Genomic DNA, 15,672 nt, shown 5'->3' on the forward strand with positions numbered 1-15,672 from the left:
CTGCAGGAGGGAGCCTGCTGGGGGGGTTTAGTTTCAGTTTGGGGCTGGGTGGAGGAACACAGGGAACCCCAGGGCTGGGGTCTAAGCTCCCTGCCCCCCAGAAGGACTTGACTGAGGGGTCCTGGGTGTACCCACAAGCTCTGTTTTGGACTGTGTTCCTATTATCCAATAAACCTTCTGTTTTACTGGCTGGCTGAGAGTCTCAGTGAATCCCAGGAAGAGGGGTGCAGGGCCTGGACGCCCCCACACTTCGTGACACCTGCCATGCTGGCACCTTCCAGCCCGGCCAGGAGAGCGCTGGCTTCTCTCCCCACCCACCTCATGCCCTGGGGGGCAGCAAGCTGGGGCTGCAGGTCCTGCTCCTCATGGAGCCACCTGCCTGGCCTTCCGGGGGGCGGGGGGGGGGGGGTGCGTGCATGGCACACCCCCCACCCCCAGCCGCCTGTCCTGGGCGCTCGGCTCCAGCCTCCGCTCCGGGCAGCCGGGCCTCGCCCTGCCCGTGTGGCCCGGGCCAGCCCACCGGGGGCGGGCGCTGTCCCCGGCTCCTGTCCCCGGGGCACCGGCTGCTCCGCCCGACGCCGCCCGCAGCACCCGGCCGCCCGCGGGCCATGGCCGCCGCCTTCGCCCCCAAGCTCGGCCGCAGCCTGGCGAGCCCCGACCCGCACCACGGCCCCGGGTAAGGGGAGGATCTGCCCCGCCCGCGCTGCGCCCTGCGGAGGGGGGGTGGGGGCGCTGGCTGGAGGGGGTGTGTCCCGGGGGGGGGGCTGCAGGGAGCCGGGACCCGGCGCACTCCCGGGGGGGGGGACATTGCATGGGGGGTGTCCCGGGGGGTGTGTGCAGGGGGCCGGGACCCGGCGCACTCCCGGGGGGGGGGAACATTGCATGGGGGGGTGTCCCGGGGGGGGGGGGGTGCAGGGAGCCGGGACCCGGCGCGCGTTCGGGGGGTGGGGACATTGCATGGGGGGTGTCCCGTGGGGGGGTGCAGGGAGCCGGGACCCGGCGCACTCCCGGGGGGGGGCATTGCATGGGGGGTGTCCCGGCGGGGGGGAGGGTGCAGGGAGCCGGGACCCGGCGCACTCCGGGGGGGGGGCATTGCATGGGGGGTGTCCCGGCGGGGGGGGGGGGCAGGGAGCCGGGACCCGGCGCACTCCCGGGGGGGGGGGGACATTGCATGGGGGGTGTCCCGGCGGGGGGGGGGTGCAGGGAGCCGGGGCCCGGCGCGCCCTGCGATTGGTGCCTGCCCGGCTCGGCCCCGGCGCTGCGGGCGGGGGTTGCCATGGCAACAGGACGCCGAGCCCAGCTGGCCGGAGCGGGAGCGAGAAACCTCGAGCAGCAGGAGGGGGAGGGGTGAGCAACGGGGGGGGGGGGGAGGGTCAGGAGCGGGAGGGGCGCGGGGAGCAGAAGAGAGTGGGGGGAGCGGGGGGCAGGGGCAGCAGAGCGGGTGGGAAGGGGCGGGAGGGGGAGCAGAGCAGAGTGGGGGAGGGGAGGGGCAGAAGGGGGCAGGAGGGGGAGTGGAGCAGAGTGGGGGAGGGGAGGAGCAGGGGGAGCAGAGCGGGTGGGAAGGGGCGGGAGGGGGAGTGGAGCAGAGTGGGGAGGGGAGGGGCAGAAGGGGGCAGGAGGGGGAGTGGAGCAGAGTGGGGGAGGGGAGGAGCAGGGGGAGCAGAGCGGGTGGGAAGGGGCGGGAGGGGGAGTGGAGCAGAGTGGGGAGGGGAGGGGCAGAAGGGGGCAGGAGGGGGAGTGGAGCAGAGTGGGGGAGGGGAGGAGCAGGGGGAGCAGAGCGGGTGGGAAGGGGCGGGAGGGGGAGTGGAGCAGAGTGGGGGGAGCGGGGGGCAGGGGAGCAGAGCGGGTGGGAAGGGGCGGGAGGGGGAGCAGAGCAGAGTGGGGGAGGGGAGGGGCAGAAGGGGGAGGGGCGGGGGGAGCAGAGTGGGTGGGAAGGGGCAGGAGGGGGAGTGGAGCAGAGTGGGGGTGCAGGGGGGGTTACAGCTTTCCCCCCACGGCTCCCGCCTCCCTCCCAGGAAAGGATCGCTGTCCCAGGCAATCTCTCCCCACGCAGCTGGGCCCCTGGCACCCAGACCCCCCTGGCACGGAGGCACTGGGCAGGGTGCGCCCGGCCCTACCCAAACTTCCAGGGCCGCTGGCGCCTTGAGATGGGGGAGAGCCCGACAACCTGTCTGCCCCCAGGGCCAGGCCCAGCCCCGTGGCAGAAGGCAGGGGAGAGCCCCCCGTGCCCGCTGTGCCCAGCACCTCGGTCCAGCTCCCCGTTGCTCTGTCTCATGGGCATCCCCGGCCCTGAGCTGGCACGTCTGCCTCCTGCACAGCCGTAGGTGCCCCAAGCCCACCGTGGGCCGGGCTTACGGCTGCTGGGAGCCATCTGAGCTTGCAGGCCCCGCTCCTGGAGCTGCATCTGCCCCGCGGGACAGGGCAGCAGCCCCAGGGCGAGTCTGGGGTCGGCTGCCCTGGGGATTTGTTCAGTGGCTCCGGGACGTTGGGGGCGGCGGTTCGCTCTGGGCGCTGCCTCAGCCCTGCGGCCTGTGCCCTTTGCAGCTCCGCCGGGTACTGCCCTCCGAACGAGAGCTGCGGGCTGCTGACCTCACCGCTCCTGACCAGCCCCGAGGTGGCCGGCTCCAGCCAGCTGGTGCTGCAGCCCGCCCCTGGGCCCTGCCATGGTGCCCAGCCCGTGCAGCAGGCAGGGGAGCTGCTGGGGACGAGGCCGGCCTGCTGGGGGTCAGCAGCTCAGCCGCTGGGATGCTGCGTGATCCCAGGCTACACAGGTGGGAGACGGGGCAGCTGCCCCCGACGCTCGCTGGGCTCCATGGCCGGCTGTAGGGGGGTGGGGGCCTGGGAGCCATGCTGGCCACTGCTCCCGCCTCTCCTAGGGACTCCATCCATGCCACGAGCTGCACCCCCTTCCCCCCGCCCAGGAGACCATGCTGGGCACCAGGGATCCTCCCTCAATCGCAGCCGGGCCTCCTCTTGGGGACTCAGTGTGGCCCATGACCCAGGGGGCTCTGTCCAAGGGCCTCTGCTCACACCTGGTGCCGCTGCACCCTCCCCGTCCAGGGCCACGGGAGGGATCGTGCGGGATCAGCCCAGGCCGGCCTGCTAGCCTGAGTGGGGTCAGGGGCACGCCGTTGGCATGGGGGAGCCGCAAGCAGCCCCCTCTGGTGCGTCTCTCCCTGTGCCCCGGGCTGGGCTCAGCCGACAGGAGGCGCCGCTCAGCGGAGGGGCCAGTCCTCCGTACCACGTTGTCTGCAGGATGCCCCCACCTGCCACGCTGCCATGGTGGCACCACTAGTGGGGCAAAGCCGCCCCCTGGCAGTGCCCCACTGGCAGCATTAGCCAGGCACCCTAGGCGTTTCCCCTGGTTATTGTGAAAAGAAAGGGGGGACCTGCCGTTTCCCCCTGAAGGCCCGGATTGCACTCAGAGAATTGCTTCATAGCCACCGACACCCTGAAAATCTCTCGTACCCCCTGGGGATCCCCCCCTCCGGAGCGCCCGCTTAGTGGATTCCAGCTCTGTTTTTGTGCCTCTCCCTTGGGTTGTTCTCAGTGCCCAGCATGACACAGCTGGGCTCTGCGAGGCTGGGCCCGGGGAACGCCCCTCCAGCTGGCATCACCCCCTTTCCCCCCACCTCAGCCCTCAGGACTCCCCCACCCCTGAGCCCAGCTCTCCCCTGCCCTATTTCCCCTGCCCTCCCGCACGCAGCAGGGCTCTGGGCTACTAACCTGCCTCTCATCTCGCCTGCGTCTCCGGGCACTGGGGCCGCCCCGCTCCCAGGATTCATTCCCAGGGCCCAGAACCTCTTCGCCAAGACCTACCCCGAGATCTGCAAGGAGGCCAGGAGGGACTTTGCCAGGCAGCAGCTGAGAGCCGCAGGCCAGGAGCAGGAGCTGCAGAAGGCAGGGCGGCTGCCCCAGGGCACCAAGGGCAAAGTGAGTCACCAGAGCGACTTGGCATCTTGCTGCTGCCCCCCTGGAGCTTGCCCCTGCTGCCTGCCCCAGGGGCCACAGCACGTCACCCGCCAAGCCGGGAACCGCCCCCCGCCCCCAGGGGCGCCCATGGCCCGTCACCCGCCACACCAGGAACTGCCCCCCGCCCCCAGGGCGCCCACGGCCCGTCACCCGCCACGCCGGCAGCATGCTGGGGGGGGGGGGCTGTGCCCTGCCTGCTCCAGGGTCTGAGAACGCAGGTGTGTGGGGCACTGAGCAAGGAGCAGCCTGGGCAGGGAGCTTGGCCACCATCAATCCTGCGGCCCCAGCCGGGCGCCTCGCGAGGCCGCACGGGCTACTGGAGCTCAGCGCTCTGGGGGCGAATCTCTCTGGCTCACGGGGCAGCTTGGGGGATGTTACTGATCGGCTCTGTCCCCTTTCCCCCAGCAACAGAGACACCCCTTCCCCACCGACAGACACGCCGGGCTGCTCTGCTGGGAGCGAGTGTCGGCACGCACAGCCCCGGCCAGGCCCACCCCGCTGCACCTACCCCATGGACCCTCTGCACCTACCCCACACACAGCCCCGGACAGGCCCATGCCCCTTCACCCCCCCTGCACCTACCCCATGGACCCTCTGCACCTACCCCACACAGCCCCAGACAGGCCCACTACCCCTGCACCTACCCCACACACAGCCCCGGACAGGCCCATGCCCCTTCACCCCCCCTGCACCTACCCCATGGACCCTCTGCACCTACCCCACACAGCCCCAGACAGGCCCACTACCCCTGCACCTACCCCACACACAGCCCAGGACAGGCCCACGTCCCTTCACCCCCCCTGCACCTACCCCATGGACCCTCTGCACCTACCCCACACACAGCCCCGGGCAGGCCCACCCCCCCTGCACCCCTCTGCACCTACCCCATGGACCCTCTGCACCTACCCCACGTGCAGCCCCTGACAGGCCCACCCCATGGCACCACACACCCCTCTGCACGGACCCTACCCATCCCTCTGCACCTACCCCACGCACAGCCCAGGACAGGTCCACTCCCCCTGCACCTACCCCATGGACCCTCTGCCCCTCCCCCATGTACAGCCCCGGACAGGGCAATAGGGCCAGCCCTGACTGCCAGGGGAGAGCGCCCCCTACTGACTCCCCCCATGCTGCTCCCTGCAGCACCTGGGGTTTCCTTGGACGTCTGCCTGCCAAGAGCGGCCCTGCGTAGCCTGTGGGCTCTGCCGCGCTCAGCCCGATGGGTTTGGCTTATTTAGCTGGTCCTGTTCTTACGCCAGCGTCTGCCCCAGCCTGGGGTGGCACAGGGAGCTCTCTGGCCGGTTCCTCTAACAGCGAGAGCATTGCCACGTGGCGCATGCCCGGCCCACCCAGCTTGGGCAGCGCTCCCTGACCCATCCCCCCACGGGGACCCCTGTGTGACGGCCCCCATTCTGCACCCCCAGCTCCTCACCGCCAAGTACAGGACTCCGGGCCCGGCAGCAGCCCCGTATGGATCGCCCTTCGCCTTCCAACCACAGGGCTCCCCCTACTCCATGGAGGACAACAACCCCCACAAGTGCTTCATCTCGGGTGAGCCTGCAGGGCTGGGGCCGGGCATGTGGGCTGGGATTTGGGGAGCAGAAGGGAGGGAGTGTATTGGGGGGGGGGTCCTGGGAGCCCTGAGGAGCCCCCCTCTTCATCCTTTAATCCAGAGTCCTGCAAGGACCAACCATCCTAGCAGCCAAGGACCTGCCTCTGCGGCGCCAGTCACACCCAGGGTCTGGCAGAGAGCTCTGGGGCCCCCACAGTGCTGGGGGGCTGGAGGGGGTGACATGGTGCCCCGAATTGGGGTGCTGGTGTGGTGGGAACGCACTGTCCCTGCAGGGGCCCTGGCACGACCCACACGGTCTGCCCCCCAGCTGCTTCGTTGGCTGCTGGGTCTGGAAGAGCCAGTCCGCTGTGGGGAGGCGGTGGTGGGGCTGGGCTCGTTTCCAGGCATCAGGGCTCAGGTTGTCCTCCTGTGACCTGGGCAGGCTTCACCGGCTTTGTGCCCCGCGCCCGCTTCCTGATCGGGGCAGGCTACCCGCTGACCACCCACCGCGCCCTGGTGGAGTTTGGCCAGAACAGAGGGAGCAGGCCTGAGGCCGGGAAAGGCAGCACGGTCCTTCCTCCGCTGCTGAAGTCGTATCCCACGGACATGGGGCTGCTGCCCCACTATGCAGGCTACGTCCCAGGTGAGCGGTGTGGCCCCGGGGAAGGACCCAGGGCAGCCAGCTAGGAAGGGACAAAGTAGCCAGCACGACAGGCATTCCCTGCAGAAAAGTGGGCACCCACCCATGGCTGGCTCCTGCAGTGCCAATGGAAGGAAAGACCAGGAAGGACTCACAGAAGATCCCACAAACCCCCTTAATTTGGACCCCCAAACTCTCCACGGCTCCATCCTGGCCCACAGCCCCATCCCATCTCACTGTACTGCCAGACAAACCCAGCATCGGCACCTGCAGCCCAGTGTGCAGGAAAGACCATCGCTGGTGGAGGGTCGCCTCAGATCAACCCCCCGCGCGCCCCACTCAGCACCGGCTCACGGGGTCCATGGGGTAGGTGATTAATACAGCCTTGGTCATAGCCTTCAGCTACGATGCAGCGAGCCCTAGACACCACCAGGTGGGGACAGTGGGCCGGGATACTGGTCAGAGTTAAGGGGCTTTGGGGACCTGATTGAATTTCCAGGCGTTGACATTTGCCGGTTAACGCTGCCCATGGCTCTGCCTCTGCAGGGCTGACCGTTTGCCTTGCCAGAGCCATGGTGGGCTCCTAACACAGCATCCCTGGCACGCGGAGAGAGCTGCCATCAGCCTGACCTGGAGCTTACCGCGCTTTGCCTGGAACGAGCGAGCAGTTAAACCCAGGGGGCAGCCTCCCAGCTGGCAGGTCCTGCACCCCTCCCGCAGGGCTTCTCCGGTGCTGCTGAGTCCAAGAGAGCGGCGGTTGCAGGCAGTGGCTCATACAGCTCATGGGGGGCAGCGCCACGCTGGGGCAGGGGCTTTATGCAGACTAAAGGCCCCAAGTGACGGGGTGCCCAGTCCTGCCCATGGGCGGTGGCTCTCCCGCCGGGTAGGTGTCTTGTGCGGTCCAGCCCACGTTGGGCCTTCCGTAGCTGCAGCCCCAGGGACCGGGCCGCATCTGCCCCAGGTGGGCTCCTCTCACTGGCTCCTTCTCATTGTCCGCAGGCTACAAGTTCCAGTTTGGCCACACCTACGGCCAGCTGACCCACAACGCCCTGGGGCTGAGCACCCTGGAGAAGCAGATGGCCGACTAGCAGCGGGGCTGGGCCGGTTCCTTCCCGAAGCTGTTTGGAGCCTGCCCCACCGTGTACAGGAGCAATAAAGAGAAGGAGCCGCAAACTCTGTTGCCCTTCCATGTTGCCCGGCTGCGCTGCAAACCGTCGGCGGGGACATGCCGGGGGGGGCGGTGTTTAAATCAGTGCTCCTGCCCCGCAGCCCTGGCTGAATCTTTCCCACCCAACACGGGCAGCCTCCCCGCCAGGGAGTGCCACCAGCCCCGGCGTGTGATGCTGCACTGCACATGGGCTGGTGCCAAGGCGGGGGCACTGCCAGCATGGCGCGAGGGCTAGCATTGCCCCGAGGCCCGGAGCAGTGCTCTGGGGCAGGGGGCGACATCAGGGGGCGGGTGCTGGGGAGAGCTGGGTCAGCACCTTTTTTATTAATATGCCTCATAAATAAATAAATAAAGTCGGCCCCGCCCCTCCGGGAATGGCCACGGCACACAGGGCGCAGCGGCCGCGAGCGATGTACAAGCAGGTGGGAACCTGGCGAGACGCGGGCCCCTGGCCCCGGGGGAGCCAGCCCGGGCATCACGCTGCCCAGACACCAGCACCATCCTGGCAACAAATACTGGCACAGCCTCGCACTAATACTGCCTGCTGCCTGGCACTGCCCACGTGCCCGCCCTGGGAATGGGGTGAGCATGGCAAGACAAGGGTTAACTGACAGTGGCGCCTCCTGCTGGGGGCCCAGGCCCTGCTCTCCCTCCCCCACGGCACGGCTGGGAACTCAGCCGCAGGCAGGGCCCTGCCTGAATCATACAGCCTGCCCCTTGCCCTGCCATGCTGGGAGTGCCCCCCAACCGCCCCTGCTGGGGGCACTGCCCCTCCCCCCCACCTGCTGGGAATGGCCTTGTGCCACTGCCCCTCCCCAGGCAGCGCCCCATGGCTGGAGCAGCAGATGGGGGGGGCGCATGCACCCCGCAGCGCTGTGTCTGCACAGGGCTGGAACTAACCCCCTAGGGGCTCATCCCCCTCTAACACTGACTGGCGTTGGCCTAGACGCAGGCGGCCCCGTGGCGTGGCAGTGCCAGGCCGCTGGCCGGGACCCGGGGCTGGCGCCGCCCTGGCGACGGGCTGGGTACAATGCATGCTGCGGGACCCGCACAGGCTCCACAGCCGAGCTGCCGTGTGTCCCCCCTGGGCCCCGCCACACAATACAGCCCCCCTGTATGGCCCTGAGGATGTCACAGGGGCCGCAGCCGTGCGCTGATCGGGCCCGGGCCGAGAGCCCCTGCTCCCGAGCAAAAGGGGCCTGAGCTCGGCAATGCCGCCTGACGCCACAAGGGGGCGGCCTGCAGAGCAGAGGCCCTGCCCGCACGCGGTGGGCCAGCGGGCGCTGACGGAGCCGGAGCAGTGCATGCTGGGGGCTGTAGTCTCCTGCGGCCAGCCCCTGCCCAGTCCGGGAGCCGGGAGCCCGCGCGCCCCCAGCCCATCAGGGTCCTCGGCTGGGCAGCCCCTGCTGCAGAGCGACGCCGCCTGGAGTCCTGCTACATAGGGGGCCAGGGCATGCAGGGCCGGAGACGGAGCGGGGTGACGGGCGAGTCCCTGGGGGGGCTGCATGCACGGTGGCGCCTGGCGCGGGGTCCCCCGGGACGCAGCAGCCGTGGCAGGTGCCTGGGGCGGGCGAGGCGCCCCCGGGGTTACGGGATGTCCGGCAGGGCGGGCACGGTACGGACTAGCGAGAAGCGGCGTCTGTCCCCCCCGTGGTCCTGGGCGCGGCGTCCCGGCCCCGTCAGTAGTCCTCGTCCGCCGGGTGGGTGACGTACATGATGGGCACCAGCCCGCTCTGCGAGCCCAGCCCACACTGCAGCCAGTCGCTGTCCACCTTGGCCAGCACGCGCAGGACGGCCCCTTTGGTGAAGCTCAGCTGGCCCGCCTCGGTGGCAATGTGATGGCAAAGCGCTTTCACCTCGCTGCGGGGAGAGCGGAGGGGAGGCCTGTCACGCATGGCAGGGCTGGTGCTGCTCGCAGGACAGGCGCCCTCTGCGCTGCCCCTTGGGGAGCGGGCGCCGTGCCGGCCGGGGGAGGCAAACGAGACACCCCCCCAGGCCGGGGCACCTGCACCCAGAACCCTCCTCCCCTGCCAGCGCCCCCATCACAGTCCTCCCCATCAGCCCCACTGCAATGATTCCCAGCCTGGCTGCCCCGGAGCAGTGCTGGGGCGGGGTTTGGGGTGTGGGGCCGGGTGTGTGTCTCTCAGCCGGGGGGCAGGGGGCACTGGGGTGGGGTTCGGGGGCTGGGGCAGGGTGTGTCTCTCAGCTGCAGGGCAGGGAGCTGACCGGGTGCTGGGGTGGGGTTTGGGGCTGGTTGTGTATTTCTCAGCTGTGGGGCAGGGGCTGCGGTTTGGGGGGCGGGGCAGGGTGTGTCTCTCAGCCACGGGGCAGGGGGTGCTGAGGTGGGGTTTGGGGGTGTCTCTCACCGAGTGGAGAGCATACCAAGTGCAGCCCAGCCCCCCAGGGGAGTTTGGGGTGCAGCGAGGCCTGCGGCTCATCTCATGGGGCATGGACAGCTGCCAGCTCCATGGTCGCGCAGCGGGGAGAAGGTCCTGCCCAGTGGGCACTGGACTAAGCTCCCCTATTTCCTGGAGCTGGGGGTGAGGAAGGGGCGCCCCCCCCCAGAGGAAGGTGGTGCTAGGCCCTGTTGCACGGAAGGGGCCCAACCAATCCCTTGTCAGCTTGAGCTCCGCACCCGCCCCGGGGTTCTGCCCCCGCCACAGGCCAGCGCCACTCACCAGGGGATTTGGGGGGGCAGCCCCCCAGCTAGCTCCTGTTCAGGGGGCTCGTTGGGCAGCTCCGCCTGCGGTCGCTCGGGCTCAGGGGCCGCCTCTCTCCACATTCCTGCCCCCACCGTCTGGGCCATGAGCTGGAACATGGACCTGTCCAGGGTCAGCCAGCCAGAGGGTAACCTGAAAGGAAGGGCGCGGAGTCAGGCGGGGACATGTCCCAGGGCCCCGGGGCTAGGAGAAGCTGGACCTGGTGGGCGGCTCGGCCCTGCCGGGGAGGGGACAGGTTCTATTCCTAGCCTGAAAGACCCCGACGGGCCCTGCTCCCACAGAGGAATCACGTCTCCCCCAAAATGCAGCCACCTCTGGGGAAGGCAGATGCCCGGGGCACGTCCCAGCTCAGACAGCCCCCTCGCCTGAGCCATTCTGCCCCAGACCGCACTAGCTCAGCTCCTCCTGCTACCTCGGGGGGTGACGGGCTGGGGTGAACCGTCTCCTGTGGGGCGGCCCCTGGCCTGTGCCCGAGGCTCTGGGCGGTGAGCGGGCCCAGCACTGCCCCCTGCCCGTTCGCTGCAGCCAGGGCTCACGTCCCTACCTGTTGGGCTGCCTGGCCTCCTTCTGCATTTTCCTAGCCCCGAACAGGTGTCCCCACTTGGTGGGCTGGCTGCCGTCGGGGGGCCCAGGGCTGCTCTCCGCCACGGGGGGCGCGACCACCTCCTGTCTGTGGGGAGCCCCATTTTCCTTCTCCTTGCTGCGCTTCAGCTCTGCTAGAACCGAGTCCGGGGGGCTCCCCATCCAGGAGGGCCAGCTCCGCTCGCTGGCCTCGCCTGGCTTCTCCCCGGGCTCTGCCGCAGCTTTGGGCTTCTCCTCCACAGCCCCCTCGGCGACAGGGCAGGCCTCCGCCCCCTCCACCACGCCCTCGCGGGGAGGGGGCGCCTTCCCGCCCTCGGCCAGCCTGGGCGCAGCTCCTGGCGCCTTCTGCTTCTTCTTCTCGGGGCGGATGAACTTGGAGCCCTCGGCCGAGCCCTCGATGTAAACCTGGGAGCTCTGCATGAGCTGGTACCACCAGCCGGCCTGCTTGTCCTTTTTCCCCTCCCAGGCGCTCTCCTTCGCCTTCCTCTGCTCCTCCTCCCTGGCGCCGTCTCCGCAGGAGGCGCCCACCCCCTTGACCCGTTCCCACGCCGCTCCCTCCTGGCCCTGGCCTGCAGACGGCCGCTCGTCCCCGGCGCTCCCCGGGCCCTGCTCCGGGGCGGCGCTCCAGCCGGCCGGCTCCTCGGTGCTGCCCCGGGAGCGCATCAGCTGCAGGGTGGAGTGCACGGAGAGCAGCAGGTCCTGCTTGACCCGCAGCAGCTCCTTCCGCTGCTGCTGCTCCCTGCCCATCTGCAGCAGGTGGTGCTCGAAGAGCAGGTCCAGGCTGAAGGGCAGCAGGGACAGAGGCTGGAGCAGGAGCAGCAGCTCCTCAAACAGGGCCTGGCACACGCCGTGCGACAGGCACAGGAAGCCCACCGGCTGGTAGTGCACCAGGATGATGTCTGCAGGGCAGAGGGAAAGCGGTGAGAGCCCAGCGCACCCGCCACGACGCCCAGTTACCCCACGTCCCTAGGGACGCCCTTCCCAGGGGGCAGGGCTGGGAGGTGCGGCCGGCATGGCCTGGAGGTGCCACCCGGGGCAGGGGGCCAGGCGCAGGGAGCTGTGCGCAGCCCAGCAGCACTGGGCAAACCTCCTGTGGCTCTGGGGAGCCCCAACAGGCTCCCGCGTCTCACTCGGACGGTCCCAACCCAGCAGCCAAGCACCATTGTACCGGCCGTGCTGTGTCTCCAGCTCTGCCCCACGGAGAGCACAGATCAGCACCCCCGGGAGACTCTCGCCAGCCCCCGGCGACCGAGCGCCAGCACCAGGACGGCCCATCACACTGGGCCCGTGCCCGTCTCCGGCGCAGCCCCGAGTCTGGCATGAAAATCGCCCGCTGGAAAGAGGCACCGCTGTGACCTGTTAGCTGCGGGCTGGAGGGGCCAGAGGGGGGCGAGAGTCCTCCTCACCCAGCACTTGCATGTGCCCCTCGCCGCCCACGCCAGGCCCCTCCCAGCGAGGGGCTCAGTGCTCTGCAAACAGGAATGAATCCAGCCCCGCGGGGCCGTCACCCTCCCAGCTCACGAGGGGCACAGAGGCTTGGCACTTGGCCACGGGGATGCAGCTCCATGCCCTCCCCCTACTCCTCTGCCTTGGCCGCAGAGCCAGCCCTTCCCCGGGGGCTGGCAGAGCTGGGACACGGCCCCCTTCTCCACTCAGCACCGTCTGACATGCGAGGGACCGCAAGGGCCACGCTCACCACCAAGGGGCCCCAACCGCCCCTCCGTGCTCAGGGTGCCACGGTTCCCCACTGCTGCGTGCCCTCCAGAAGTGAGCCCTGCCTGCCTGCCTGCTGGGCGCTGGGAATGCAGGGCCTGCCCCACGGGGCCCCTCCGCCCAGCACGGGGCGGGAGACCCAGGGCTGCAGCACAGCTGAGGTAGGCCCGGCAAGGGGGCACCTGGGATGCTCTGCAAACCAGGGGCCAGCACAAAGGGGCCTCTCGTTTGGGGGGATCTCCAATCCCCGGGGCGCTGCTGAAATCCCCCAAGCGAGTGGCAGCCCATGGCCCAGAGGAACATTAACGGGCGTTGTTTAGAATCTCACAGGCGCTTCCGGCCACCCCCGTCTCCATTAGAAAGACTTCTGGGGAGGGGAGAAGTGTGTCCCGCTGCATTTCGGGGTCTGGCCAGTTGGGGGCCGGTGGCAGGAGCATGGGGCTCTGGGCACCGATCCCCCTGGCCCAGGGGAGGGCATATGCTGGGCGGTCTGTGCTCTGCCCAGCCCCCTCGCTCTGTCCCTGTGCTCTGCCCAGCCTCCCCAGGCACTTACCTTCATGGTTATACAGGTGATTGAACCAGAACTCCAGAGACCGGACACTGCGGGAAAGGAAACACAAGCAATGAAGGTGAGAACTCGTGACGCCCGTTTAGCCCAGTTCCTTCCAGATGTTCTGTAGGAAGAAGCACAGCTGGAGGGGGGCATCTTCACAGCTGAGCCTGGTGGGGAGCAGTTCAGGGGTGCAGAACGCAATGCAGGGCCAGGGGCTAATTCCCCAGCAGCAAGCTCTGCCTGCAGACATGTCTGTGGGGGGGCCCCAGCATTAAAGAGGCCGCTTGGTTTAGGACAGGTGAGCGGCTGCTGTGACAAACACGTCTCTCACAAGCCCAGCAGGTGTTCCTGGCCCAGCCTGCTTTGCTGAGGGTCTTGTCCCAGGGGTCCTGGGCATTCTGGGTGCAGAGCAGCACCAGAGCCAGGATGTGCCAGGATGGAGAGCCCCGTTTGCCTGTGATCTGCCAGCCCCTGAGGAGCTGCAGGAGCACAGCGGGCAGCTGCATTGAGCTGTCTGGGCCATGGCTTCCCCTCCCATTTCCGGCGCTTGCCTAGTTCCCCTTTGGCGAGTCCCTGGCGCGTGGGGCGGCTGTTCCCCAAGTGCTCCGGGTAGCCGGGACAGCGCACAGTGACAGGCGGGCGGGGGCTCTGTGGCAGCACAGAGGCGCATCGCACTGGGGCCCGCTTACTTGAGAAGGCCGAAGATGAATGCGTTGAACCTCATGCTGTGGCTGGTCAGCTCGGCGAACTGGCTGATCCTGCTGTGGAGGCCGTGCAGCACCTTGGTGGAGGGGCCTGTGGGACACGGGGACAGGCTGGGGGTTAGTCCCGGAGCAGGGTCAGGGTCAGACCAGGTGAGCAGGTCCTCTCGCACCCCTGGGGCATGCACAGACCAACAGGCCTCACTCACTCCCCTTCACAAAGGGCAGGGTGCGCCCCAAAGCGCCTTGGCCATGTGAAATTCACCATCTGACCAGCTGTGACATTATTGACAGGAACTGGGACCGTATAGATTATTGTTGCAACCAAGGTCTTGTCGTGGCACCAAATCTTGTATAAAGGGGGTCAAATAAGGTGTCTAAGACACGGTTATGGTTTGCTGGTTATGATTATGCTGTCTGTATGTGTGTATCATTTTTGTAGTTGAAGATATAAGTATTGGCTCGATACTGTCTGTAGTTCAAACTTGTGCTGTGCTTCTGGGGGACACCCCAGATAAGTTGGTGTCAGCTCTGCCTAGCCTGCTGGATGGCCCATTAAGGACCATCAGCGACACACCTGACCCATTGAGAGAAGGCAGACACGCCTTGGGACTCAGCCAGGTGTGCAGGGACCTGCCTATGGACAGAACTCTGAGGTGTTTCCAGGCCATGGGATGAACAGCTTGTCTTTGGGACATGGCAGGAGAATATCAAAAGCTGCTGCAGCTCCTCCATCTTGTCTTCAGTCCTGCTTCTTGCCTCTGGAGGGACTTTGCTACACTGAAGCTTTGAACCAAGGACTGAATGACCCATCCCAGCTGTGGATGTTCTCCAGAGACTTGATTTGAACCTTCCGTTTATTCCATCACTGCTACAAGCCTGAACCAAGAACTTGGCCATCACTGTCTGTCACTGATTCCATTTAACCCATTCTAGCTCCCATCTCTATCTTTTTCCTTTTATGAATAAACCTTTAGATTTTAGATTCAAAAGGATTGGCAACAGCATGATTTGTGGGTAAGATCTGATTTGTATATTGACCTGGGTCTGGGGCTTGGTCCTTTGGGATCGAGGGAACCTTTGTTCTTTTGCTGGGGTGTTGGTTTTCATAACCATTTGTCCCCATAACTAGTGGCACTGGTGGAGATCCTGGGAAACTGGAGTGTCTAAGGGAATTGCTTGTGTGACTTGTGGTTAGCCAGTGGGGTAAAACCAAACTCCTCTCTGTCTGGCTGGTTCGGTTTGCCTTGGTGTGCACAGAAACCCCAGCCTGGGGCTGTAACTGCCCTGCTCTAAGCAATTTGTCCTGAATTGATATTCTCAGAAGTGTCCCACCAAAGCCAGCATCGTTACACCAGGCCAGCAACCTGCCCCAGGGGGTGGCTGCCATCAGCCCAGGCCCCTGCCTGGCGGGGTGCAGAGCTAGGGGGGTTCTTGGCCCAGGAGCGAGTGACTGCCGCATTGGAGCAAACCTCAGCCCGGGGCTGAGCCGAACGGTACCTAGCTGGGTGGACGCCTCCACCACGCTCCAGGGGGTGTTCTTCCGCTGGCCGATGATCACGTCCAGGACGTAGGCCTTGAGCCCGTCGCTCAGGATGTCCCGGATGGCCGGGCACAGGTATTTCAGGATGAGGTGCCCCACGTTGGGGCTCACCGAGCTGTTCCCGAGCTTGGCCTGGCAGCAAGCACATGGGAGGGAGAGAGTTAGTCACTGCGAGGCTGAGTGCTCTGCCTCCTGCTGCGGGGAGTTCCAGGGGTGAGGGATGGAGGCTGTACAGGCAGGCTGGCCTGCCTGGGTCACTGCAGGGAGCTGAGTGAAGCAAACAGCTCTGAGATGTGCAGTGCTCAGCCCCCACAGCTCCCCACAGCGAGTGGGCCATGCCCAGTCAGGCTGCCTCCCTCGCAGCCCCTCGGGCCAAGGAAGGGCTATTCCTCAGGCAAAGGCCAGTGCTGTCTCTACTACACCATGCTGGGTACGGGCGACCCTCTCTGGCATCAGGCCTCCAACTACTCTGCGTAGCTGGCCCCACAGGCATATTCCCAAGGCCCCAAACACCTCCCCGCCTCGCTG

At 67.4% G+C, this 15,672-nt stretch overlaps 2 protein-coding genes across 5 annotated transcripts in view; one reads left to right on the forward strand and one right to left on the reverse strand.

The window, feature by feature from the left end:
• The first annotated feature begins 499 nt into the window (after positions 1-499).
• FAM166B (family with sequence similarity 166 member B) lies at positions 500-7,337 on the forward strand. 2 transcript variants are annotated; one of them, XM_037902770.2, is made up of 6 exons: positions 500-676; positions 2,545-2,771; positions 3,779-3,933; positions 5,397-5,523; positions 5,967-6,167; positions 7,164-7,337. In XM_037902770.2, the coding sequence occupies exons 1-6, from the start codon at positions 609-611 to the stop codon at positions 7,250-7,252; spliced, it is 867 nt and encodes a 288-aa protein (XP_037758698.1). In that variant the 5' UTR covers positions 500-608; the 3' UTR covers positions 7,253-7,337. The 2 variants fall into 2 exon arrangements, with proteins under 2 accessions (XP_037758698.1, XP_037758697.1); XM_037902769.2 differs by lacking the exon at positions 500-676 and adding an exon at positions 1,242-1,347.
• Positions 7,338-7,636: 299 nt separating this feature from the next.
• The window catches only part of RUSC2 (RUN and SH3 domain containing 2), a 79,137-nt gene continuing 71,101 nt past the window's right edge, over positions 7,637-15,672 (reverse strand). For all 3 annotated transcript variants that reach the window (XM_037902766.2, XM_043547283.1, XM_037902767.2), the window contains 6 exons: positions 15,102-15,276; positions 13,590-13,695; positions 12,901-12,947; positions 10,597-11,533; positions 10,011-10,184; positions 7,637-9,192 (listed from right to left, as the gene is read on the reverse strand). In XM_037902766.2, the coding sequence (XP_037758694.1) occupies positions 9,012-9,192; positions 10,011-10,184; positions 10,597-11,533; positions 12,901-12,947; positions 13,590-13,695; positions 15,102-15,276 (1,620 nt within the window). In that variant the 3' untranslated portion in view covers positions 7,637-9,011. The remainder of the gene's footprint in view (positions 9,193-10,010; positions 10,185-10,596; positions 11,534-12,900; positions 12,948-13,589; positions 13,696-15,101; positions 15,277-15,672) is intronic.

Source organism: Chelonia mydas, chromosome 5 (genome assembly GCF_015237465.2).
Source record: "Chelonia mydas isolate rCheMyd1 chromosome 5, rCheMyd1.pri.v2, whole genome shotgun sequence".
Classification (NCBI taxonomy): Eukaryota; Metazoa; Chordata; order Testudines; family Cheloniidae; genus Chelonia; species Chelonia mydas.